Source organism: Rhinichthys klamathensis, unplaced genomic scaffold (genome assembly GCF_029890125.1).
Source record: "Rhinichthys klamathensis goyatoka isolate OS25496 unplaced genomic scaffold, OSU_Roscu_1.1 h1tg000076l_1, whole genome shotgun sequence".
Lineage (NCBI taxonomy): Eukaryota > Metazoa > Chordata > Actinopteri > Cypriniformes > Leuciscidae > Rhinichthys > Rhinichthys klamathensis.
Window position 1 is genome coordinate 12060 of NW_026606618.1, and position 27986 is coordinate 40045.

The 27986-nt window shown below is 38.0% G+C and overlaps 1 protein-coding gene across 1 annotated transcript; it reads right to left on the reverse strand.

Annotated features, from left to right (window-relative positions):
- LOC130085175 (low-density lipoprotein receptor-related protein 5-like) lies at positions 1–27986 on the reverse strand (the record flags this gene model as incomplete). The annotated part of the gene is made up of 8 exons (XM_056250780.1): positions 27708–27986; positions 16846–17046; positions 13302–13521; positions 8138–8335; positions 4813–5009; positions 3012–3143; positions 264–660; positions 1–176 (listed from the first exon to the last, which is right to left on the reverse strand). Coding segments are annotated over exons 1-8 (1603 nt in total), but the record flags the coding sequence as incomplete, so codon positions are not given.

The following is a 27986-nucleotide window of genomic DNA, read 5'->3' on the forward strand; positions in this document are numbered from 1 at the left end:
TTACCTCAATTTTGTCCGTTTTGGCGTCGCCCCAGTAAAGCTTTCCAGCGACATAGTCGACGGCCAAACCATTGGGCCAACCAAGAGAGGTGTTGACCAGCACGACCCGGTCAGTGCCATCCAGGTTTGCTCGTTCGATCTTGGGCTTCTCCCCCCAGTCAGTCCAATACATGTATCTGCACAACAGAATCAAGAGGTATTTCAAAGGGAATCTCCTTAGAGATCTCAGAAATGACCTTAAATTAAGTGCATAACATTAGTACCCATTTATTGGATCCAAAACGATGGCTCGTGGCTCGTCCAGGTTCTCAGATATGAGGACGCGTCGAGAAGTGCCATTGAGTCTGGTCACCTCAATGCGGTCGGTGCCAGTGTCCGTCCAGTAGAGGTTGCGTGCCACCCAATCCACTGCAATTCCATCTGGATGATTGACCTCATTGGTGATCAGAGTCTGGGCGTCGCTTCCATCAATTCGGGCGCGGCGGATGGCCCTAACCTCATCGTCCGTCCAGTAGACATATCCTTCAACCGGGTCATAGTCAATGGCGATTACGTGCCGGATGTCGCTGACTTGTAAGACTATGTCCGTGAAGTCAGGTAAGTCCAGGGATATCCGCCGAATGTCCGTACGGCGAGCCAGTAGAAGCACCTGTTCTGCCCCTGGAAATAAGATCGAGATTTGCTCATACGGTTGAGCATGAGAACAATGAAGACTTCTGTTCTTTTGTCCATTCTGCAAAAGATTGAAGTACCAGAGATGCTGTGGCCTTTGACCTACACTGTCTACATTAATTAGGATGACAGGAAGTAGTAAAACATCATGCAAAAAGGTCTACAAAGATGTATATTAAGACTACTACCATGCCTAGGGCAGAAATTCAACTCGTCAAAGAAAACTAAGGCTGACAATAGCAATTAGTAGCATGAATTGCAGAGTTGTCCCTGCAGACGTTGCACTGCAAGATAGCATTGCTCCATTATGAAAACCGCATGCCAGGTTTAAATACCAATAGTAGAATCTGTCTAGACCCAATCTGTAGAAGCAATTAGGTCCAACCTTGTCCTTATTTAATCTCTCTTTGTAACCGAGTATGCTTCAGTACCCACAACACCAGCTGCGGTCCACGGCACCCAATAAGTAGTGACATCCATCAGCGCTGACACCAATAAGAAGAGGGCCTCTAGGGTTTCATGTGCTTTTTATGCTGCTTTTGGTTTTAATTTGTCCTTCGTTCTGCCTTGCATGTTATCAAAGTGAGTGGATGTCTGACAAAACCAAAACAAATGCCTTCAATTTAGCCAACCAAGCTAAACAAGTACAAGGTGTGGACGTTTGCTCATGCTAATCCTTTGTCCTACTGGACCCACTTGTGCCCTTGCCGCTAATCAAAGTCCAGTACAATGGGGTATTGTTTGAGTTCTGATTAGTTGTCTAACTTTTCAGGAGAGTTGCTTAATCCTGAGGTCAGTGGGAATATGTTTCATTTGGCCAGACAACCTCCCCCGTCCTCCACTAACGCAATTCTGGACAGCTACATGTTCCACTTGCACCACTGGAATGAGGACTTAAAGAATACATCTTATTGTTTCCTGGCCTGGGAATACACTACCTCAAATTTGAAGGAGTTATAAATTCAAGTAGAAAGGCAGAGCAACTTGGGAAGGGGTGAATGTAACTTTTTTCTAATAAAAGAGCAGTCTGTTGTTAACAGGCTGGGTGCACAGATACAATGGATGAGTCTGTTCTGTAGAGGCTGGGAAAAAAAAACCTTAAGCAAGCCAGGGGTGACGCCTGATTTTAGAGTAGCCCTTAATGCTTAATGTACATCCTCATCAAGAACAAAAGAACAATTGCATTCATTTTAAATCAGTCAAATGCATTACACTTTTGTGAAAAAGTCCTTTTTGGACATACAAATACACCTTGATCTTTATGTTGTCCCCAGTTTACTTTATTATAATTACTATTTTTCACTAATGAAATAAGATTTTTTTTCATTAAAAGTTAGTCACTGCAAATTGTTAGAATTCTGACCAAGAAGCTAATGAATCATTCTGACAATTTTTTTTTTTAAACCCACCTTTTAAAAGAACATTTTGCACAGATAAATCACATGATTTTATCGATATCCACGACTTTTACAGACCTGGAAAGCCATTTTAAAATTCCCTTTATTTCCAAGCACCCCATGATGACTTTATCACTGATTTACAGGATGTTTCAAAAAGATCTCGCTAGAGGCTGTTTGTGCGCTGGGAGAGGTATCTAGCGGCAGCCATTGAAACTATGTGCCCCACCCTTTCAAGAGGTGAGAGTTTCATTCATGGGCGGTTCGTGGTTGAAGAGATGCAGCGATTTCAAATCGGGTCCATCTTTTTGAAACACGCTGTACAATGAGCAAAGGAGCACTCCTTGAGAAGTGAGGAGACGTGGGAATGTATACAAACCCCTGAGTAATTGAACGCACAAACCTTGGTCTAACCTGGTCAGCCCCTAAATGGTTACCTTGACACAGGACCACCAAAGCCCCAAACTAGGTTTACTAGCTCTTACTCTAGGCTAAAACTCTTGTGAGCATGAGAAAATGGAGGGAAATTGTTCAGATGTTATGGAACAAGGTTATGATTCATGATTGCTGAATCAGAGGAGAGTGATTTTGAACTGTGAACTCAAAGGGGCCGCCATCTGTCAAACATTAGTCTCTGTCATGGTTTTCTGCGCGGGACGGCATGCTAATGTTTTATAAAGTATGCCAATCCTCATACCAAAACCAGCCCATGAAAGGCCACAGTTCATAAAAATCTAATTTTACGCTCGAGAGCAGGGACATCATAATACAATTATAAATGCAACAAAACCCTTCCATTCTCCTCTATCTATCTATCTATCTATCTATCTATCTATCTATCTATCTATCTATCTATCTATCTATCTATCTATCTATCTATCTATCTATCTATCTATCTATCTATCTATCTATCTATCTATCTATCTATCTGTTTTTTTTTACCTGGTCGACAAGTCTTTCCATCGTCTTGGAGTTTAACCCCTGTTGGACAAGCACAGCTGTAGAAGGGTGGCACGGGAGAGAGGAGACACAGGTGGGAACAGCCTCCGTTTCTTTCACTGCATGGAGTTTGAACTGTGGAGCAAAGACAGGGAAAGAGGAAAGCTATAAAACCGTTGTTTATTAGACATTACTGCAAAGAGCAATGACCTCTAGGTTAAAAAATGACCAGAAAACAAATGTTTCACCACATTCTCACCTTAATTTGAGAAAGTTCATCAGATAGGGCGATTAATGTTTTAGAGGAGTGAATTATGTTGTAAATACAGGTCTGGTTTTTAAATAACCATGACTTGAACAGATTAACCCTGTTCAAAGGTTGCTTAGGAGACTTATTGGAGTTCTTAGTAATGGTTTGCTTAATTTAGATATCAACTGGTTGTTATCACGGTAAATCTGAAGAATATCAGAAGCAGATGATTTAAGGAACAGTCTAAGTTTAATTACATTTATGTCAAGGAGAAACCATTAATATAATAAAGAGATCTAATTTGTGATTTTCCTTTCCTACAGTAGGACTTGTTTGAAAAATGATGTTATTTTTTGGGGAACTCTTGAGATTTTCCTCATATGATGGAGTATTTAGTATCAAACGGCCATGAACTTCCTTTTCACCTGTGATTCGAAAAAGCAGCATTGCTCAGTTCCTAAACAAAACTGCAACCCTTGAACAATAGCAGGTGGCAGTAAAAACATTTTATTTCCTGTAACAGGTTTTTCCATTTCCACCAGGTCACGCTCTGCTTGCTATACCCTCTCAGAAAATGCATCTGCTCCCATCAGGAAAACACATGCGGCCCTGACCCAACACTTGTTATCCCCCCTCTTTCTCAGTGCTGTTTGCAGATGTGGTGTCTGCCCAGCACATTGACTGATGACTGGTCCACAGTTCAGGGACATGTGAGGAAATTCACAAAATATTGATTCTGGCACATTTTTAAGGACAAAGAATAACGATTGACTATGCAACACAAATAAATCATTTATAAATATGTATACAGTAATAATTAGTGTGGTCAAATCGATTAATCGCATCTGACATAAAAGTTTGTGTTTACATAATGTGTGTGTGTGTGTGTATGTGTATATATATATATATATATATTAAATTCATTGTGTATATTGTTTATATCAACATTCACTGGTCTAGATCTTCATCCTTTATTTGCATGATGGTTGCTACATCCTTTCTTTATTATCTTACCTCCAACACAACAAACACTATAGTGGGCTTTTTGCAGGCTGTTAAATGTTTCGAAGCAATCCACACCCACATCCTCACACACAGACTAAGGTGGGGGTGGGATCGTGCTGGGACTGTTCCCTGTCTCCACCGAGGAGCTGTTTATTTGTTCAGAGTGGAATGCAGGACACTTGAAAAATTTCAGTCCCTGAGAACTATTCTACCCAGATTGCTTCATGGGCCAAAAGGCCGAAACTTTTACAAAGAGACTGTACAGTAAGTGCTGAAAGAAGGACAAAAAAAATAAAAAATAATTAAACATGGAATGTCAAGGATCTCTTGAGGGAACCTGACCTGAGTGAAACACTGAACATTTCTGTTCCTTCACAATCATGATTTGTGAAAATTTGATATGCATTAGAGCTTCAAAACAGACTGAATCTCAGGGCCAGCACATAACTCATGAGCCCTGGGATAAAAATTTGTATTTTCTTCTAGTTTGACAAAAAAGAAAGAAAACTATCAACAAGTGTTGAGAGTTTTTGTGATGTGTAGACTCACTGTTGGGCTGCCGCTCTTGGCCCAGCACCTGGATGTCCATCGGTGAGTAAATGCCATTAAGAATTTCTCTCCGCTTCTCTCCGGTGTGTTTGTTGCAAGCGTGGATGGATCGGGTCTGCCAGTCGGTCCAGTAGAGCGTCTCGTCATAAAGAGTAAGGGCGAATGGGTGGGTGAGAGAACCCTCCACAACAGCCTCTCTGCAAGCGTCAACAGATATATGTAAATAGACAGCCCGCTCGAATGGCCAACACATGTTGCGTTTTGGACGTTTAAAGCTTTTAAAGTATCACACCATTCAAAAGTTTGGGTCTATTTCTTTTTTTTTTTAAGAAAATACTTTTATTTAGCAAGGATGTATTAAATTGAGTGACAGCAAAATATTTATAAATAACATTTTAAAATATGATAAAATAGATAACGGTTATTTTATTTAATAAAAATATTTTACAAAATTACTGTTTTACTGTATTTGTGATCAAATAAATGTTGCCTTGGTGATAAGAGACTTTCAAAAAAAAAATTTTTTTACCCAAAAATTAAAATTCCATTGTTTTGGACACCATAGACTTTGACGGTATACAAAAAAAAAAACATTATTCATAACATCTTCAGTTCCACAGAAGACAAAGTCATACAAGTTTCAAACAACATGAGGTTCAGTATATGATGACAGAATTTATGTGTGTGTGTGTGTTACCCCTTTAAATCATGTAAACTGCAACACTTCCAGGTTCCATGAGTTCAGAACCATGCTGGTCAACCAATATTCAACAGTTAAACCAGCACTAATGTGTATAAACTAACCTGGACCAACTAGGAATGTCATGCTCTAAGCTGGTCTTTTCAGCAGGGAACACGCATTCCAAGCCAGCATGCTTTATGAATCCAGTCGGAATTCTTTATATGGGAAATAATTCCAGTAAATGTAAGTTAGGGACTCTGGTTGTCCTACATGTCTCAATTTCAAAGACATAAGAGGCCTACAGGTATTACCCTTTCCAAAAAGGCATATAGAACGTGAATTTAAGACCACAACAAGAAGCCAACAACATCAACCGAGGACTGAAGACTTTTTTAGACCCTTCAGGAAATCTGGAGCTCATGCGAAACCGAACCCCCCTTCCCTTTGGGGGGCCCATAGGACTTCTTTTCCAAGAAGAGGGGGGAATTAAACAAATCAGGCTGTCATCGACCTGTAAGACCACATCTGTTTCGGTCGTTAGTAGGGAGTCATCCCCGTGCTCGAACTGTACAGCTGCCCTTATTAAGTGAAGTTCCCTTCGGAGTCCATCGGAGCGCCGCTTGTCGCGTTTGTCCGGCCGAACGACGACCTTCTGAACCACCCGACATAAATAAATGGGTGCGGATCAAAGTAACAAGTGTTCAGAACTATAATGCTGCCATTCCAACAAATGGCGTTCATCAATCATCAAGCTATAGTGGGTCGAGAGTGGATACATTTTCCTGGTTGGGTCGGGGGAGTTAGTGTGCGTGAGCGTGCTTGGAAGAGTTAGACTTGACATGTTGTTCACCCTCCCGATTTTAATGGCGTGTGACGAACAGCAGAATGAGGGGAGGGGTGGTGGTGGTGTGGGGGTAAGTGTTCTCAAAACGTAATTACAACCAGATTTTTTACAGCTTTTGATGCACTCTTGGTAGTAACGTTTGAAGCAAGCAATCTGAAACACCGACTAAACAAAGGTGTTCGATGGGCTTTTTATTTTAAAAACAAACGAGGGTAAACGTTTAAAGAGAAGCGCTAACCATTTTAAATTAAGATGTGACAGTAAGCAGTATTCCTACAAAGTGTCTGTTCTCCGGCCACTTCTGTGTGAGGATTGTGTGTCATTAAGAAGCCGGAATAAAGAGCGCACCACTGATACACAGCTGTAAGACGACTGCAATCACTCAAATCTGACCTTTTGAAGAATTACACTAGATGCTCTCCGTTGTGTTCCAGGTTACACAACAAATGTGGGCAAAGAATAACCAAGCAGAGTAAATTATTACTTGAAAGTAAACATGACACAGTAGGGATAGAAAAAAACATGCAATAAACAGAAAAAAAAAATCAGATTCTACATAAATTATGGAATACGATTTAAAAAGAATGAAGGAACCAATTAGCATTTTTAATAATTGAAAAATAATTTAAATCAATCCATATTTTTAGACTGACAACTCTATGACTAGGAACGGCATTTAAAAATTAATTATTTAATAACTATTATAACTATTACTATAACTATAACTAAAATAACTATTATTTAATAAAATTATATATATATATATATGAAAAAAATGGTCTTTTTTGACAAATAAGGAATTCACTTATTTCACTTATTATTCACTCACTAGGGAGCCAGCTATACATTTTATAATTCAAAAATAACTTAAAAAACATTTCAGATTAATAAATATAAGACTTAAACATAAGAATTAAATGCCATAAGGTATGGCATTTAAAAAAAATAACGAATCAATTATTTATTAATTAAAATGAATAAAAATTACATTTTATAATCAACATTGAAAATTAAATCACTAAATTGATTTGTCTTTTATAAGAATAGAAACACCACTTAAAAAAGAAAAATATATTTATATATTTCAAAAATAAAAATGTATTTGCATAATGCATACTAGGAAAGCCACTTAATTTATTCATAAAAAATAAAATTACTTTTTTTTTCCAATATTTTTGGAATAATAGGAATGCCACCTAAATTTTTATTGATGTCTTTTAAAAAAACATTCTATTAAATTATAATTATAGTAATTAGGTTTTTAATGAAAGATGGAAGGCCATTTAAAAAACAAATTAAGGAATCAATTATCATATAGAAGACTAAAATCACATACGTCTCTATGATACTCTGGTCTCCAGATATAGGTCAGCTTCCTCTTTCAATGACGTCTGCTGAACTACAGGCCTAGTCAGACCATACGACTCTGGCAGATCGACTAGCAATGCAAATCTCAACATAGCAGAGGGTCCGACATACCTTTCTTTATTGAAGTTGCTACAAAATCCTACACACACAAAAGGAAATGTAACCCTTTGGCTTTGGGGCCCAAATCATACCCATAATGCCAAGCAGGATCGGGTTACAGTGGTATATGGCACGGAGGTCATCTCAAGTTAAGAGTGGGCGGAAGTGGTGGTGGGTGGGTGGGTGGGGGGTGTCCTGAGCAGGGCCTACGTGCAGGGTGTGTTTAGATTGGGCCAAAGACTCCATACCATTCAGCTTCAAACCGGATGGTAAAGGGAAATAAATACAAGGAGATGAATTTAGAATAAGAGAGAAAGAATAAAGGAACTGACCGAGCCGTTCCGTCCAAGTTGGCCTTGTGGATGAAGCTGAGCTTGGCATCTGCCCAGTAGAGCTTCTGCTCCTCGAGGTCGATGGTCAGTCCATTGGGCCAATAGATTTGGTTGTGTACAATGATTTGTCGATTGGTGCCATCCATTCCCGCCCTCTCTATTCTCGGCTCCTCCCCCCAGTCGGTCCAATACATGTACCTGAGAAGAAAAGAGGTCAGTCAGCTGGATTCCATTATCTGAGAGAAAACAAAGTCAAAAGTAGTCAACCAGTCATTCAGACAACCCACCGACTAGACGATGAAAATATGTAGTTTTCACATCCCTATTTGCAAGGAGTATAACATGCAATCAGAACAAACGCACTCAAGTATGGTGGGACATTGCGTTTGCAACGGTTTACATATTGACTGGAAGCTGCTCAAGGTTAGGCAACATGGATTTGGAGTTAGACTAAACAAACGTTTCAAGAGCAGGCTGTTTTCAAAGCAAATCATATCAGCGTTATATTTGCCAGAGCCTGTCTTGCTTGAAACACTTCATATGAGGGAAACACAACACAGCAACCAAACCCAAGCACAAGCTCAACAACTCTAATCTTCTTTGCTGGCAGAAAGCCTTTTTATGTCTTCAAGACATAATTCAAATGTGCATGGAAAACAGGATCGTAAACTAGCTATACTAACCTGACAAATATCAAATTTATACCAAAAAAGGGCAGCTCGGATTGAACATGCTGCTCCTTTACGTGAAATATTACAATATATGAATATTTCTTATTTTGATTCATATTTATTTAGTAATAATAATAATTTAGACATATTGATAAATAAATCACAACGTTTTCAGCCAAATTGAACAGCCCTACAAAGAAGCACAGCAATTTTTTGAAACATCGCAAATCAAAATTATCCACACACAAAAAAAATAAAATAAAAATCACACAATCCAATCCCACCCCCCCCCCCCCCCCCCCAAATCGTACAACCCTACATAAAATGCATAGCCATAATTTATAAGATGCGAAAAACAATGTCATTTGGTATCACTGACGACAAACCTGCAATGAGTCTTCACTTGCCAAGTCATAAAATAGAGATTTTCAATGCATTTCAACTTAAATTTCAGTCTTTTTCTCACACAAAGCAAATTTTTACAGTGTACGAGTCATATGGACCACTTTTATGTTACTGCTTTCTCATTGTTGCAGTTTGAAGCACCGTTATCATTGACTTTCACTATATGGAAGAGAGCAGCAATGACACTGTGCTAAATACCTCCATTTGTGTTTCTCAGAAAATAGAAAATGAGGGCGAGCAAATGACAATTTTAATTTGAGTGAATTTCTTTTATGAATATCACTCCTATCAAAGGTAAAGCCACACTACACCTCTCAAATGGAATTATGCGTAGCTCATGCTACAATACGTTGTGATATATTGTAACTGAAGTAGCCTACAATTCAGGAACTGTTCTTGTCTTGACGGCATATCAGCGAATTGTTTCACGCTGTCGACTAACTTAACTATGTAGGTAAGTTGTTTTATGCCTTCCTTAAACAGAACAATGCCCTGTTCATGTTGCTTTGGATAAAAGCGTCTGCTAAATGAATAAATATATAAATATGTTGTAAAGAATCGTGTGTGTTTGTGAGTCTAGCCATTTTTGAAGGTCAAGTATACACTATTTGTGAGGGAACAGGATATCTGAAAAGTTGTTAGAGTTGTGTGGCTAAACTACATCCATAATATGTGTCAAAATGTAATGCAAGTTTTCTAATCAACACAAAAAAACCAATGGAGAAAAGAGAATGAAGACAAGGGGGAATGAGGGGGAATGAATAAAAAAAGACAACTGACAAGAAGAAGAAAAAAAATGCATAAAGGGAAGCATTCGCCCAGAGAAGCCGTGATTACTTGTAGCGTACAAGCTACGACAGCGAGCGTGTCGCCAACGGAAACACTTATCAAGCCTCATGCCAGCAGGGAGACCAAGCATGAAAACTCAACCAGCCCTTCCTCCCCTGAGATGCATCCTATTAGCCTGCCTGTGGCTCCAACGGTTGTGCTGTATTTTTCTCAATTAGGAACTTTAGTATTACACCACTGCCGAAATCTGACGGCTGACAGAACAAAGAGGCGCTTGAACAATGGTTTTGCAGAAGGCAGTAACAAGGACAATAACTCTTCAAATGTCAATCTGTAGTGAGGTTTATAACTGGGACTTTGGCTTCAAATTTAGTAACTTATTAGCTACGGATGAGTCACAATGGTAGGCTAATTGACTAGCCATCTAAGACACCTCTCTGAGAAATTACATTTATGGCCTTCAAACTCCATTGCTACAGCTATCAAATAAGATAAATTATGTGGTCTGATTCAGTTGCGAAACGTGGTCGCATTTACTGTTGCTTGACAAATTTGTGCTTTCAAATTCCAGTCATTTGGATAGGAATCCATGGGATCTGGAATTCAAAAGATTTCCCCACGTGGTGGACCTTGCCAAGGTTACCAACAGAAAATTTGAAAGTAACTTTCAATCTGTGCTTCATACATCACTACACTATTAACAACAGACAACCTTTTTGTGTAGTCCGGCAGAAGTTAGTGTAACGGCTATAGGAATATGATCATGTTACTATGGTTATCAGCACTTTTTTTTAGTTTTACTCCTGCTTAAAACCAGATAAGAACTCCTCAGAAAGCCAATTCGCTAATGTGTTTAGCTACCACAAGGAGTGCAGTACTCAAATGTCCAATTAACATATTTTACCATATTTATAACCACAATTCTAGAGATTTTACTCTGCAGAAGAAAAGGTAAAGTACCATAACAACACTGAGTCTCTTTGTGCTGTTGCTACCAAAACCAGATATCACATTAAAGAAACACTCTCTGACAAACAACCAGCGTCTGTATCTCTGGAGTGCGTGCGAGCGAGTTTGTTGTGATTTTGTCTGTGTTATACGCAGATATAAACCTGATGCTTGGCCACGCAACAGAGAACATCAACTGGAGCCCCCCAATGAACTGATGAACAATGACTCCAAACGTTAAATATCAGGTACCTCATCGCTATATAACTCCGAATAAAACACTTCTGTCAGATATTTGGATGTGCCATGTCTGTCTGGCAATAAAAACTATTTTTTTGGTCATACTTTAAAATTCAAGAAGAGTCAGCAAATTTAGCATGGCAATAAAAAAAAAAACACCCATTCTTTTCATCTGATGGCAATTCATCTTTTCACTCCTCCCAAGACTCTTTTGGAGAATGTGAAAACAATGAACGTGTCTTGAGAACAGACAAACATAATTCAGGGGCCCCTGCATGCGGTTGCTCTCACTCTGAGGGGGTTGTAAAAAGCAGAGCCCCCTTTCAGTGATCTGAAGCAGGGCCCTGTCAGAGGTCTTGGATCTCCACGGTAAATCTCAACTCAAAGCTCTCGGGAGGTGACAATAAGAAAATAAAAGTGCACGAAGCTTATATTTAAATATGTCTGCTCAAAAATGGCAGACGTTAACTTTTTGGATTGCAAAGTAACGGGAGAACGGATTTCTCACTCTGAAAATCTCTTTCAAATGCAATGAACTTTACAAAACAGGCAACTAATGTTTTGATAAAAAGCAAGCGGTATGGAGGTGTTTCTTTAGGCTAACGGCCAGGAACAGTGTCTGGCTCCATTTTTAATGTCTTCATCATACACCGTACAAAGTGAAATGCATTCTGGGAAAAATGTCCTAGCTCTTGGGTGTCATAAATACACAATGAGCTAAAAGCCTTGGGCTCACAACTAGATGGATGATAAAATTGTGAAAAGCACAGTTCAGCAGCAGTGCATTTAGCTTTTTTAACCTAGACTCGAGCTGTCCCGATTAAAATGACCTCGATATTTAATCGGCAGAAAACAGCCCAGAGTCTCTCTCTCTCTCTATCTATCTCCAACATACATTTTTATTTAAAATAAAATTATGTTACATACATATACATACATAAATGCGGGTTTCTGATGTTCGTGGTGACAACTTGACAGAAATATATAAAGACCAAAAGTAATTAATTTAGGGGTGGGCTATATGGCAAAAGTATCATATGATTTTTTTCAGGAAAATCGTGTTTCACGATTTTATTTTTTTATGTTGGTTTTAATATTTTCCAGTTGACTGAGCAGTACAGCCAAACTAATCTACTTAATAAAGCTACTGAAGTTATGCAGTGAAGAGCAGTAAGTGATTTTCTCTGTCTTTTGTTGTTTGATTGACATTAACGACAAGCGGCAGTATGTTTATTAGGCTGTTGTCACTTTATGACCTCATGCACGGATCCAATATACAGACACACATCTGGTTCACAACTGTTTACGTTCACTTAAGACATAACCAACTGCATTTATGTAAACCATGTGTGTATTTGACAGTTTTTAAGCACAATAGTACGCAAAATATAACTTGGTTTAGTACTAACATGCTGTTTGACAGGCTTTTAGTGTGCACATGCAGAACAGCGTGCAAATAAAATGTTTAACCGGCAAGGTGTAATACACATGCAAATAATAAACTTTCATGATTGTGAATAACTCTCACGTGAGCATAACCTGACCTCTGCGTTAACATGTTATGTGAATGTACGTTGTGTTGTTTTAGCCCCCCCCAAAAAAAAAATCCTAAAAAAAAGGAAATTTGATGATATTCTTAAAATTTTTACAATCCTCCAACCATAAGGCATGGCACAGACTTGACTCACATTACCGAACATGTCTCAAGCCAAGTACGTGCGTACATGCTAAGCCAGGGCTTAAGTAATGTAAGTGAGAGCGATCTCTCAGAACTCAAGTTACATGTTGCATATAAACAAACCAACTCGCCAGCTAAGTCAGAGTGGACACACAAGTGGAATCTACTTCGGAGCGAACAAACGGCACCAGAAGAGTGAAGGTTTGTCATGCAGGATCTACACGCCACACAACAACAGGAAACAGCCTGAACGCTACGTTGCATCCCAATCTCCCTTTAGGGGAGAAGTTCTAATGGCCTATAAATAAACAACTAGGGCACATATTAATGAATGCTGGGGGGTCAAGGGTGGAAGGACGCGTGTGAAGACCACCCACTGAATGGAGAATGGGGCTGAGAAAGAGGAAATGAGACCAGAGAGGAAGGAACTCACCTATGAGCAGGGTTTAGCGCTATTGCCCTGGGCTGGTCAAGATCTTGCCAGAAGAGCACCTTACGAGAGGTGCCGTCCAAGTTGGCTACTTCGATGCGGTTCGTCTCAGAGTCGGTCCAGTAGAGTTTGCGTCCGAGCCAGTCGCAGGCTAAGCCATCGGGAGAATCCAGACCTGATACCACTACCGTCTGCCCTTTGCCCAGTGTGGCCTCCTTCATAGCTGAAAAACAAGGCGTCCATTCAGTTCCATAACAGTATTATCAGTTTAAGCATTCCTCAAATGTTTTATTCTGCCTCCAGATAATGATCCAACATTTTTGCTGTGCTATAGCAGGGTTGCAGCCAGCAAAAATGTATTCATATTCAAATAATGTCCTAATTGACTGAGAAATTATGCCAAGCGGCATTGATTCTCAGTTGTCTCAAAACTGATCACATGCGTTTTTGAATATGTGGAACCATGAATGAGATTATATTGCAGGTTTTTTTTATATTATATATTATTTTTATACACTACCGTTCAAAAGTTTGGGGTCAGTGAGAATTTTATTTTTATTTTTTGGAGGAAAGAAATCAATACTTTTATTTATCAAGGACAGTAAAGACATTTATAATGTTACAAAAGATTCTATTTCAAACAAATGCTGTTCTTTTGAACTTCCTATTCATCAAAGAATCCTTAAAAAAAAAAAAAAAAAAAAATGTACAACTGACAGACCAACAACTGTTTCAACATTGATAATAATAATAAATGTTTCTTGAGCATCAAATCCTCATATTATACTGATTTGTGAAGGATCATTTGACACTGAAGACACTGACACTAGCAGAAGAGAATTCTTTTAAAAGTTTTAAAATCGTACCGACCCCAAACTTTTGAACGGTAGTGTATATTAGTAACTACTTTTCACATTACTTTTGTCATCATCTACTGCTAACTTAAAGCACTAGATTATGGCAAATATTTAACTCCAAAACAGTCCTATTTCTTGAAGAGGGCTTTTCTACAACAAGCTCCCACCACTTTTATAATAATGACATTTCAATATTATTAGACATCCATTTCCATTTGAAAGTTTGGGGTAGGATTTTTTTTTTAAAGGAATTAATAGTTGTATTCAGCAAGGATGCACTAAATTAATCAGAGACAATAAAGACTTTTCTAAAGTTATTTAAAAAAATCCATTTAAAATAAAAGCTGTTCTTTTGAAATTTCTATTTTTCAAAGAATCCTGAAAAAAATGTGTCATGCTTTCCACAAAAATATTAAAGGGGCACTTGGCAACTATTTCAACTTAATAAATCCGTTTAGAAATTTGAATGGTTCAATAACCTGTTCTGGAGAGAATGGTGACTTTCCCCGCTCCCCCCAGCGTCCCCAGGCGGAAAACCAACCTTGCAACATGGGGACTAACGTCCCAGGAAGTTGGAAACAGGAAGTCTCGTGAAAAGCGAGAACGAGCGAGAAACACGAACTGCTTTATGGCAATTCGACATAATTCTATGATACTGTGTACTGTTGTATTACCCACTCGGTAGACATAGCTCCACACGATAAAGTTGGCCGGCTCCGATCATAACAAACGCACACGAGCAGCGGTAGAAAGTGGGAGTAAGGTGTCGCAAGTGAGTTTTTTATGACTGTGTTGTGAAAATATACGCCGCACAGCTGTAGGGGGAGCTCGATGAGAAAACATGCGACAACAAAAGTGAAAATCAGCGAAGAAATGACTAGAGTTGCCAAGTGCCCCTTGAAGCAGCAAAAACTTTGATAATAATAAGAGCACCAAAAAACATCAAATTAGATTGATTTCTGAAGGATCATGTGACACTTAAGACTGGAGTAATGATGCTGAAAATTCAGCTTTGCATCACGTTATATTTCAACATTTATTAAAAAAGAAAACCTATTTCACAATATTACCGTTTTTTTTATTGCATTTTTGAACACATAAATGCAGCCTTTGTGAGCCAAAGAGTAAAATGCTTGTGCAGTAAAACTCTTACTGACCTTAAACTTTTGAACAGTAGTGTATGTTGTGATGTCTATATTCGCTTACGCATCACAACATTGCTTTATTCTCTTTTGATTTAATGCATTTTATTTTTAGAAAAATATGAACCATTTCTATTTATCAGCTTATCGATATCATCCAGAATTGTAGTATCAGTGCATAACTAGTAGTATGGAAAACAGCATTGTGCTCAAAGAAATAAAAACCCACAGCTGAGTAATTTTTCTAAAACAGCAATATCTACATTGCCATCTACAGTAGTTCAAAGAAATGCAAAAAAGGTCTGCACTCTAAAATTCTTTTATTACAGACAGGAGATAAAGTTGACAAACGTTTCGGCGCTAGGGGTGTAACGGTACACAAAAATCACGGTTCGGTACGTACCTCGGTTTTAAAGTCACGGTTCGGTACGTTTTCGATACAGCAAAAAGTAAGAAATGCCAGAGAAATTTCCTATTTGTTAAAAGAAAAAATATTTTTTAAATAAGTGAGTTTTCCTACATCTTGAAACTTTCAGGTTTATAAATGGGGGTCATCTTTGAAGGATGAACAAATAATGTTTTGGTCATCACATTAAAAATAACATTTAAATATATGAAGAGTTTAGATGCAAAAGCCATTTGAAATTTTCTTCTAGAATGATCATTTTTATCAAGCTTGTATTTTTAAGTTCAGTAATTTCACTTAAATGGCAATGAAGATTGCCTATTAATTGTCATTTGAGTGAAATTACTGAACTTAAATGTACAAGCTTCATAAAAATGATCATTCTAATTTCTAGAAGAAAATTTCAAATGGCACTTATAGAGGCTTTTGCATCTGAACTCTTCATATAGGCTATTTATTTATATAATATTTGAGTTTTGAAGTGCTGGAAAAAGATGTGTGAAGTACTTGAAAGCATTTCACTATTCCAGCCAAACTGGTTACAGTTAGTGTTAGTATATTAAATCCATGGTGAATGTTGCTGATCTGTGGACGTAAAGTATTACTAGTTCATTCACGGCACAATATTTCTCCTGGTGTCCACGTCAGCGCTGTTTGATCTAATAGAGATCTACGGTTAATTACGGAGAAATGTGAATGCTTCTCACTAGATCTCGCAGCGATGTTATTACTTCAGTGGCGAACTCAAATGTTTTCTTCACTGGATCTTAGCGCTGTGTTGTAACGGTTGTAACAGTGTCGCTTGATCGAGATCGGCTCGCGCTGCACAGATGTTGCTGCTCTGCTCCGAACTGATAAACGATCCGTGAAGCACAATAGCGCAGTTTCGTTCCGCTTTCATTACGCTTGCCATTTGATGTTGCGCAACGTTGTGGTGTTCGCGCCAGCGCGGTTTTGTCGGCAGGAAAAATGGTCCAAGGAATCGTTCGGTTTGTATGCGTACCGAACCGGAAGCCTCGAACCGAAACGGTTCAATACGAATACATGTACCGTTACACCCCTATTCGGCGCTTTGCCTTCGTCAGTGTGAGTGTGTTGATTGGCATTTACAGTAATTCCAAATCAAAAAACACTGATCTTACAGATAGTAGTGAGGTTGTAGTGGGTCTGTTTGATGGCCTCCTCACTGACATCCGTCCAGAATATCAGGCCCTCAGAGAAAAGAAAGTCCACTGCGGCCGCATCCTCAAGTTCACTGACGACCACAGCGGACTCCGACCGGCCCGCATCCGCGTCCACCAGACGAACATCCCGCCGGTTGGCGAAGAGCAGCAAAGGAGAACCTGGTGGCGAAAGTTCAGATGTGACCAAAGAGATGGGCAAGGTTTCATTTCATTGGGTTAAATCATCATAATAATATTGGAGCAACAGACAATAACATTTTCGTTACAAATTATGACTCTGCATTTTTGCTACCAAGAAATCTGCCCTTTCAAAAAACGTGCTTGATAATCCACTCCGTCTGTCTGCAGCAATCCAGGCTCCCGGTCTCTAAATAATCAGTGTTTTTCATGAACTCATCGAGCTAAATGAGAGGCACATGTGACGCTCTCTAGGGAAAGGATAGCAGAGGAAACAACGGAAATGTCTGCCCTTCATTTTGGCACCCAGATATCTCCACGGGGACTGCCAGTTGGCACCTCGCACCCGTCCGCATGTGCCAGCAAGTGCCACTCACGTCGCAGGCAATAACTTCTAGGGGGTGGGGGGAGGACATATGATGTCATTAGTTGCAGACACAATGGCTATGGTGAGTGCGCTGAGGGTTGGGACGTCCTGCTGTGGTTTACCAGCATGCCGCTTTACTAAGAACCATGTCACCATCGGCAAGCAACTGCGGGTTTCTGATATTCGTGGTGATGCTATTAATAATAACACTTCAAACTCCTCAAGGATTAATATTAACCCTATAAAGCCAACTTTATCACATTTGATACGCAAATTTCGGAAGGCGAAAGGGTCGAAGGCCTCTAAATTAGCAACATGAAAAACCTGTTGTACACACACAATCTATTACACGCCTTCTGTTGTCTGATTGATAGTTTAATACTTTTTTAGCAAGTAAAAGGCCTTTTAGTATAATTGTCTTTTTGTAAACTAAATGTAATAACAACTTTTATATTGTAAGTAATATTTCAAGGTGAATACTCACTGGAATGAAGCAACTTAGGTTTAGTTGATTATCCATACATTAAACTGAGTATCAAATATGATACATCAGGTTTTTGAGTAACATTTTGTACATGTTTCATCTGTGTATTGCATTGCATTATATGCTTTGCCCTTTGTTCAATAAACAGTTCCATAAAAAAGATATTCTGACTATTATTATTTATTTACATGTCATGCGCTAGAGGGTTACAATCTTGAGGAGAGCCATTCAATGGAAGTCTGCAGGTTTTTTTCCTCACCCAGGTAAAAACTGTAAGTCTGATCGCATAATAGCCTCTCCTCAACAAACTGCATGATTTCAGATAGCTATCGCTCAAGTCTGTAGCAAAACTTTGCAGGTTGAGTTACACGCCAAAGTTTAATACCTGTGATTAGAGGTTTGTTTAGATGCCAACCTAAAGCATGAGCCGAAGTAATAGCAATTTGTTACTTTGAGATTTCAATGGTCCTTAAAGTGGCATTTTCCATCACGTGATCTCAGCTTTCTGCCCAGGCTGCTATCCACCAAGCAAGCAGTCTTACGAGACTAAACAGTGCACGATATGTGATTTGGTGCTATCTAAAAGCAAACACCGCAGCAATTTTGGGCTTGAGGGTTATTTTTTCACTAGTCAGCATACGATAACATAAGGCCTTTTAAATTATAGGCAAGGCAACTATAAATAAGCCATTCATAGGTTGATTTTCCTAAAAAGTGTGGCACCAAACATTAAGGAGCCTAAAATGAAGATAATTCGAAGATAATATTACAACAACAACAAAAAACATTATAAAAAACTGCTTTAGAAGTCAGTAGTTTTTTATAGGCATATTATTGAAATTATTAAAATAAAATGATAAAAAAAAAATTGTAGAAGTTTATAAAAAATATTTTTTCACATCATGTGAAAATGAAAAAGTTCAACTTTTAAAAACACATTTCATTAAGTCAGGATGCCTTATTATATGTTAATTAATAATAAATAAAATAAAAATAATAATATATAAAGATTTAAAATACACTTAAAATGATTTTTTTTGGTTATTTTTATAAAAATGTGTACTAAATTGACATTAAATTGTTAATGAACTATTTCCTAATTGGAATTAAAAACCCTGAATCTAAAGTATATACTAATGACTTGTTGTTTGACTTTGAAAATCAAACTTTATTGAGCAAACAAAAAGAAAAATACCTTTAAAGTACTGAAGAGATATATACCAGATGCTCAGCATTAGCTAGTCACGTCATTTAAATATCAATATTTCCTGCTAAGAACACACATATGCATATCGTTTAGTAATTGCCATATACGTCACTCTAAGAAGCCAGATTTAATCAATCCTCTCTAATCTGAGCCATTTAAAACTATTCAAAACCACTGATTTCAAGACAAATTTACTGTAGACATATCAAAATGATGCTAAGTCCAAAACAACACCTTTAAGCTGACCTTTCTGTACAGTTTTTCACAAACTTGTGTCCCCGGCTATGACCACAGGAAGTGTCTTGCAATTATTTGGCAAGTGTAAACGCAACTTTAGCATGATTTACAGTTGTATACACTTGATACAAACACAGCACTTCGTCAACTAAACAGTGACAGAGGCGTGAAGTACACATGCCGTAAGCAACAACAGACATCAAACAAAAAAAACCCTGTCCTCACTTCGCCTGGCCCACAGATTGCTCTTTCAGTCATTTGGTCCACTTCTTTAACTCCTTTCTTCCAGCTGTACAACTACATCAAAGACAGAGACCAACCAACTCAAATCTCTCTGAAAAGGAGATGCAGGTCTATTCTTTCTTCTTATCAGTTCGTTTCTTCAAGCATTTACATATTACACAGTTTGGTGTCGGGCTGGGCGATCATGACGATAACATTTTTCATATCAGTCGATCTCGTAACTATCACGATAAATGTCAAATCTTTATTTCTTTCAAGTTTAAAGGCAGAGTTTTGCTACTGAGTGAAAAGTTGTAGAAAAACCAGACAGTTAATTGTGGGTTTAATCATCAGAAGATTCAGAACATGACAAACACTTGCCAAACAGCCAGGTGAACATTTAAAAAAAAATGTATATTACATATTTTCTCTCTTAAAATGGCACATTTGACAGTAGCTTGAGTTGACAGTAGCAGTTGCTTTAGTTGGGATGCAGATGCAAATTTATGTTCATTAACAAAACAGGAAAAATTATGTAAAAATTGTACCAACCTCATTTTAAAGGGCAAAATTTTGTAGGGTAAAATTTGGTCTTCCATAGTATTTGGACCACAGGTAAAACCACTCATCCCCAAAACCACTACCATGGTAAAAAGCAACTATTTATAAAACAGTAGCCTAAAGACATATATTATAAATACAAATGCACACAAACTGCTATAGCTTATTTACAAAAAAATACTGCCAATTAGGCCTAAATCAAAGTCCCTTTAAGACAAGTCATTTGACTCGGCGGCCAACTTTGAAACGCCTCTCGGACATGCAAGTGCAGCTTCTATCTCTTTGAATGGGGAACATCAAATTCTTAAAAACTGCCAAGCTTACGATTAAATTTCATATTTGAAATCACCAATGAAATCTGACAACAACTGCTTCATAGATTTTGTTTCTAAACGCTCAAATCATGACAAAAAAAACCTGCATGCGCAGTCCTAAGCGCACATCTGAGAACACTGACCGTTTCTATAGACGAATCCGGCGAAACTACCGGAAGTAAGCGGGCGCCATAACTGAGCTGTTGCTGGGTAGCGTTGCGCCATTGCCTCCTATTGTTTTAGTTGCAACTTGCGTCCACTGGAATAAACAGCCCGCGATTTACAACTGTCACTAACGTTACAACTTTTATAATGTCGAGTGGGAAAACATGTTCCGTTTTAAATTGTTTCAATGGCGGCAGTAAAGGGCGCATTGGGGCAGTAACGTTAGTAACATTACTGTTATGTCTGTTGTTAATGTTTGATTTGCTTGACTGTGACAGAATTTTTTTTAAATAACAAATTAAATTAAACATAATGCAGTTTTTGTTATAATAACAATTATTTAATGACAAGTAAAAAAATAGAATACATATGTATTATAGTGCTCAGCAAAATCTCCTCTCTATCTATTTTTTCTATTCAATTAACATGCTATGGTCATTAAATGGCTTTCCTGAGCTAAATGTAACGTTATGTGACATAATTGTTCTCCTGCTGTTATATTGACCTCTTTCCATGGTTTAAAAACACGAATTGGTCGATATTATATATACTTTCTACTTACCCTTGCCTTTTGCAATGTGAAAATGAGATAAATAATGGACACAAATGAAAAACATGAATTCGTTTATTTGATGTCATTCATTTATTTATTGTTGCCAAATGGACAGATCTTTTTATAGTTTCCTCGTTAGCTAACGTTAGCCTAGCTAGCTTGCCAAGCTATTTTCATAAATAATCTGTAAGATCGTTTGTACCTTCATCTGTGACTGGAGGCCACTGTCTAACATCATCAACCCAACAAGTCATTCTGCCTGGCTGTAGCTGTCATCGAGGGTGCGTTATCATGGAGGTTTGTTTACATACCGGTAACAGCTCAGTAATGGCGTCGCCACAAGATGGCAGCCTACACAGAACGCTCGTCGGATTCGTGTATAGGAACCGGAGCTTCCAAAGGCAGCTGCAGTGATGCGATGACTTTACCAATCGCCGATTGGCTCTTTTCTTTAGAAGGCGGGACTTATTCTGCCATATTTCGCATTGCACTTTCTCCCATTCATAGTAATAGTAGTGCACAGTCTTTCTGTAGGCCTATATAAGGACTTTGAATTACATTACTCATTTAATGTCTACATTAATAATAATTGAATAAAATTTGGTATGAATATCCCACAGTTCTGCCACAATCTCGTGGTTTCAGTTAGTGTTACTACAGTAAATCATGGTAAAAGTTGGCGACTTGTCGATTGAAAAGGCTTCTATAGCTTTTGCCTCAATGTTTCTCCTGTTTTCCGTGTCAGTATTGTTCAGAAAGTTTGATTTGTGGTTTGTATGGGACAACTCTGCTGCACCGAAAGCGAATGCGTCTCACTGGATCTCACAGCACTGGTAACTGGTCGTGTGATTGAGATGGTCAGCGAGTAAATGCATTCGCTCTTAGCTCACGCTGTGTTTTGAGCCAAGCTGATAAATGTTTTATGTGGCGCGTGGCAGCTCTGTTTCGTTCTGCTTTTGCCGCGTTTGCCATTTAATGTTTCTCATACGCAGGAGAAATGGCAGCGCTTATCTGTTATAATCACCGGTGCAACGGTCTGCAATAAGCATGCACAGCATTATTTGCATAGTGCATATTGAGCTTTTGTCATTCATTTGAGAACATAGGACAAGATGGTATAAATCCCCATTTTGGAAGCTCACTGCAGTAGTTGGAAATAAAGTTGCCACCACCAGCAGATGTTATGGGCCACCAACAGATGAAATAGGACCCATTTTCAGTTGTGTTATAATCGAGGAAAACTATATCGCTATCGTTTTATCGCCCAGCCCTAGTTAAATGGGACTATTGGCGATGCATATTCAAGCAGTATAATTGCAGCATATGCTTCCATCTGCACAGAAAAGCCTTTGGAATGATCCACCAGAGCCTGGGAGGATTCGGACACCTCCTTCCCCGGCGAGCACAGAGCAGTGGGGATTAAAAAGATAACCTCGTCCCAACAGCTGCACTGTTTTATGAGATCACACGGACCTCTGCGGCCCAAATGTGCAAGAAAATACACCACCGTCCGCCACCAGCATGATGCATAACCACGACCCCCCCCCCCCCCCAGCACAATCTCCTACCCAAACAGACGAGATTATTCATCCCAACACATTAGTTGAAGGATAGGCTTTATTTAAAGAAAATTAGATTATCAGCCCTTGTGACTAACCTTTATTACAAAATATAAAGGTTGTTCAATGGTACAGTATAACTAGGGATTTTGTGTGTATACATATTTGATTTAGGCTATCTCATATAGGAAGCATTTAGTTAAGAATGAATGCGGTAGTAAAGCATGCCGGTGATCATCTTTAGCTTCAGCGCATGCTGCAATGCACACTTAAATAACTATGATTGGGACTGTCATATTACATAACATTATAAAGAGCACTATTGTAATAAAAACGTTGTGAATTCTTTAGGTTAGTTAGTTGCTGTCTTTCAGTGCATTGAAGAGCATTCTGACTAACACGTAACTTAGTTCAAGTTCACTTTTGTGCAGATATAATTGTAATATGTTTGTTTTGTATAAATATACGGTTAATCTCATATTAGGATGCGTTTGGTTAAGTTAATTAATCCACTAACAAAGCACTTCAGTTTCCCGGTGTTCATTCAGCTCTTCAGCTTTTATTTCTCACATCATTTTCATAAACAATATGGTTAAATTAAAATCATTTCATTATTGTCCACACAGAGGCTATTACATTTTTTTTCCCTATGGCATTATTTAGGCATAATTTTATTTATTTGTAAGGCAATTGATTTTTTTTTTTTTTTTTATCGTTTCTGATGATTCTGATAAGTTACCCATAGGAGAATAAAATTAATTTTAGACAGACAGATCTAGACAGATAGTTAGACAGATATACCATAATTAGAAGCCACTCAAAGATTCGTTTAAGGAGTTTCTACAAGTTCAAACTTCTGTGGACACAAATCTTTCTCCCAGTACACATCTGAGGTGCACTATGAGAAAGAAAAGGGAAAACAGATGAACTCCAGAAACTTCGTAATGGTTTTAGAGTCAACGGGCCAGAGATCTAGAGGACAAAAGCAAAGCGAGCCTCGTTTCAATGGACATTTAAACACTGCGGCTTACTAGAAGAAACAAAATCAAGCAAAAGTCCAGCAATAAATTTCAGCCACAGCGTAAAGATCGCTAATCTCTCTAAACAGACGTCCCTAGGAGAACTCATTTCCACTCTATAACCAAGCACCCATATGACTTAGGAACTTCCGCTCTTCTCTGACTTTTGTAGTGCCGGGAGGGGTAGTTGAGAGCACCTGGGCCCACCGGGCTCCTCCTTTGTAGATGAACAGCACAAAGAAACAGCTGAAGGAGTCTGAGCTTGTCACCAGAATTAACCGTCTACAGAAGGGAGGAGCACAAAGGAGGCTAGAGGTTTACGAACACGTGAAGAGTCCTGGAAAGTGGGTAAAAGAGCTTCAAATGAAAAGCTGCTCATCTGTCTTCTTCCTCTGTCCTCAATCTCCTTTTACCTACCTGATCTGTCTGATTACGATCAAAACCGGTCGCTCACTTCCTCCAACCCATATCAGCAAGAGACCATACAGTAAAGCCAAGAGATTGCGTTAAGGAAAACATGCAAGTATGCAAAGCGTTTAAAAAAATTAAAAAAACCAAGGTGAACTCTGTGACACCTTCTTATGATCCTAATAAAATAATTCACACTTAAAGTCATATTTATATCCTCAAAATGCATTTTTAAAAATCTATGCATCTATCTTACATAGTCTACAAAATAAAAAATAAAAAAAACTACATAAAAATAACAATAAGATAAAAACAGGAACTGGATGCTACATTTCCTTCATGTTCCCCCATAAGTCCTTTTATTCACATGCAAACTTGTTTAATTAGCTTAAGGAGTGATTGGCATTGCCAGTAGGAGCTTAACAACTGCATCAAAAGTTTTGTGGTTATTGTTATGCTAAAATTTAACAAGGCCTTTTGTTGTTCACGCATGTTAAATTAGCAATACATGCAACAGATTTTCCTCAAACGCTTTTATGTTAGAATACAATACACACAAAAAAAATCACATACTGGGTTTGTCCACTGTCCATTGGCATCATGTGTATCAGTTCCATGTGAATTATTGAACTTCATGTCATGTGAAGACTTAAGCATCCTGAACTTAAAATAAAAGAGAGCAAAGGACTGGTATTTGTCCATGTGTTTTAATCAGACACGCCATCAAGTTTCTGCAACTCCAACGAACTTTGGATACATTTAACATCTGATATCCAACAACTACTACTTATTAAATCTGAATTTATACTAGAAAAACTACAGAGATGAGGCTCTGACATTTGGTGATCCTTGCTGGCAGACATTACCTTACATAGTGACATGTCAACAAATGAACCACTTGCTATTGACGTGACCTGAATAAATCAGGTTTTCCTCCAAACATTTAAGAACACCGAGCCCACACTCTAAAAGAACAAATAACATGACGGTCTGTTCTCATAATTGCAATATAATAGCTTGTAATAATGCAACAACGGCTGCATACAATACAAACAAAGTAGCCTGCAATAATTTAGGTACATTTCGGCCAAGAAGAAGGAGGTTTTTTCCCTCACTCTTGAAAATTAAAGGTTCTGCAATGGTACTTTGCAGCAGGAAATTCTTGATATTACAAGCTTTTTATTATAATCTTGGTTTATGGGTTCTTTAAAGGGATAGGCTTGCTCACACAAAAAAATTATGTCATCATTTACTCACCCTCATTTTGTTACAAAGCTGTATGGGTTTCTTTCTTCAGTGGAACACTAAAGAAGATAGTTTAAAGAATGTTGGTAACCAGACAATTGACGGCACCCATTGACTTCCATAGTATTTTTTTCATACTATGGAAGTCAATGGGTGCCGTCAACTGTTTGGTTACCAACATTTTTTTAAATATCTTTTGTGTTCAACAGAAGAAAGAAACTCGTACAGGTTTGGAACAACTTGAGGGTGAGTAAGTGATGACAAATTTTTCATTTTTGGGTGAACCATCCCTTTAAAGCACACTTATATAAATGGTTTTCTTATAGTACAATGGAGAAAATGTAAGCAAATTGTTCTTTGTGGAACTTAAAGGTTTTCCAATAGAATTAGGTTGTAAAAACTTTTTATCTTTACTTTTTTATAGGATTGAAATGGACTAGATTCATGTTGTTTTGACAACTTGGTAACGCTATATTATAACATTTAATAAGTCTTTCGCAAACACTTTTGCTCAAATGTTCATATAGCCTACATTCAAATCTGAATATATCTTACAATATATAAATAAAAGCATTTCTAACTATTCCAATGTATATTAACTGATCATCTTAACCATTATTTAAGCAAATAAGTTTGTTGGAATGGTTTAGTAGACTAGTCTGTCTAATATAAAAGGTCTATGTGTAGTGGCTGGTAAATGTTAAGAAAGTTTGAATACAATATAGACGAGTTGTTGCATTGCCTATAATGACTCAATGAATCTGAATTAAAATATTCACACGGTTCTGCTTGCTTCCCCCAGAAATAAAACCAAACCAGAGTTCAATATCTCGCTCTTGCTAGGGGTGAATATAAACATCCCAGCAAACCAATAATGAGTACATGGTGCTAAAACTATAAATATTTAAGCACAGGCCTGTTTGAACGCCCATTTCTCACCAGCAACTTTAACAGCAAAGTTTTCAGCAATGCTGCTCAATAACATTATGAAACTATCTGATATTAATCATACGTGTCCAGGTTTTTTTTAAAATAGACATTTAATTAATAGTTTTTGTTCCAATAGCCTAAATAGGGAGTTGACATTATGTGATATACTTCACCAAAAACTATTTTGCTTAGCCTATTCTTTTACACTGAAAAAAAGTTGCTGCCAGATTTAAGTACAGTCAACTTGAAGTGATTTCAACTTAAATGACATTAAACTGACATAAAAAAGAAGTTGATTCTTGTATAACTTCAACTAAAAGGTTAAAAACTGTATAACTTATTTTGATGAGTTAATGCAATGTAAAATCATTTATTTTCCTAACTTATTGATCACATAATTGTTTACAGTGTAGTGTATAATTACTATTCATACAGCTTAAGAATTTAAAGACTGTAGGCTACTTCTAAAAATTCATGTATTACCCTGCAGGTACATTTTAAACGATCTAGTTAAGTAAACAAAACAAAAAAAATTGAAATGTAGACTAGACATAAAATTTATATACGTTCAACTAAAAAAATTATGGACACACCAACTAGGCTACCCATTTAGACCTTATCCTAACTAATTAACTTTCAAACGAATTACCTGTTGTGCACAAGTAATGTTAATTAAGGTTATGAATTTATTAAAAATGTGTTGGCTCTTTATATTGGAGGTATCTGGGCTTGCTGAGAGTCTTTCTTTTTTACTCTTGAACTTCAGCAGTGTTTCCGTTGAAACTGTAACCTTAGTTTATCCGCTAAATATCCAATACTAGTATTCAGATGAAGGTCAGGTAAAAAAACATACTTTTAAAAACATTTAAAAGCCCTTTTTACAACTTTACACTGTTTTATCGCTGTTTGACATCCGACACCACCGAGGCCTCCATAACACACAACCAGAGCAGTTTACTCGTGCTGGGAGCTAAAAAAACTCCGATCAAACATGTCAAATACTCACATCCCACACATCCCAAAATGTGGATTTTGGTTTTAAAGCTTCGACTCAACTTCCAGAAGTGCACATCTGGGTTAACAGACCCGCCGCAGACTATAGTTTAGATCAAATCAGTTCAACTTTCCCAGACTTAACCCACTAAAGTTACTTCTCAAACTATTGTTGCACTATTACTGCTACACATCTTCTGTAAAATACACGCTCGTGCGAGACAAAACAAAATAGGCAAAAACCTGCACGAGACCAACCGTGCCCTAGTTTGTTTCGCGCTCGTGCGTTTTACTTTGTATCACATTGTTCTCGGTGATATAATGACTTCAACACCTCAGAGCCGTAGGAAAAAAACTTAACAAAAACTATTTTACTCACCACGAATCACCGTCAGACTACAACAAAGCAGCAGTTCCAGCAATAAAATCTCCATCGCAAGCGCTCCGGGCTTTAATTCCATAATCCCAGCTCCATTTCTTCGAGGTATTGGTGTTAGGAGAAAGTTTGTAGTCCGTAGGTCGATGAGTCGGACTTTTTTTCGCCCGAGCGACTCTTCTAGCGATAGTAGAGGAGGCACGAGGAGGGGAATGACTGACAGCGGAAACTGATCGACGTCATCAAGTGGGATTGTGCTGCGCTGTGGCGCGTTCGCCTCGC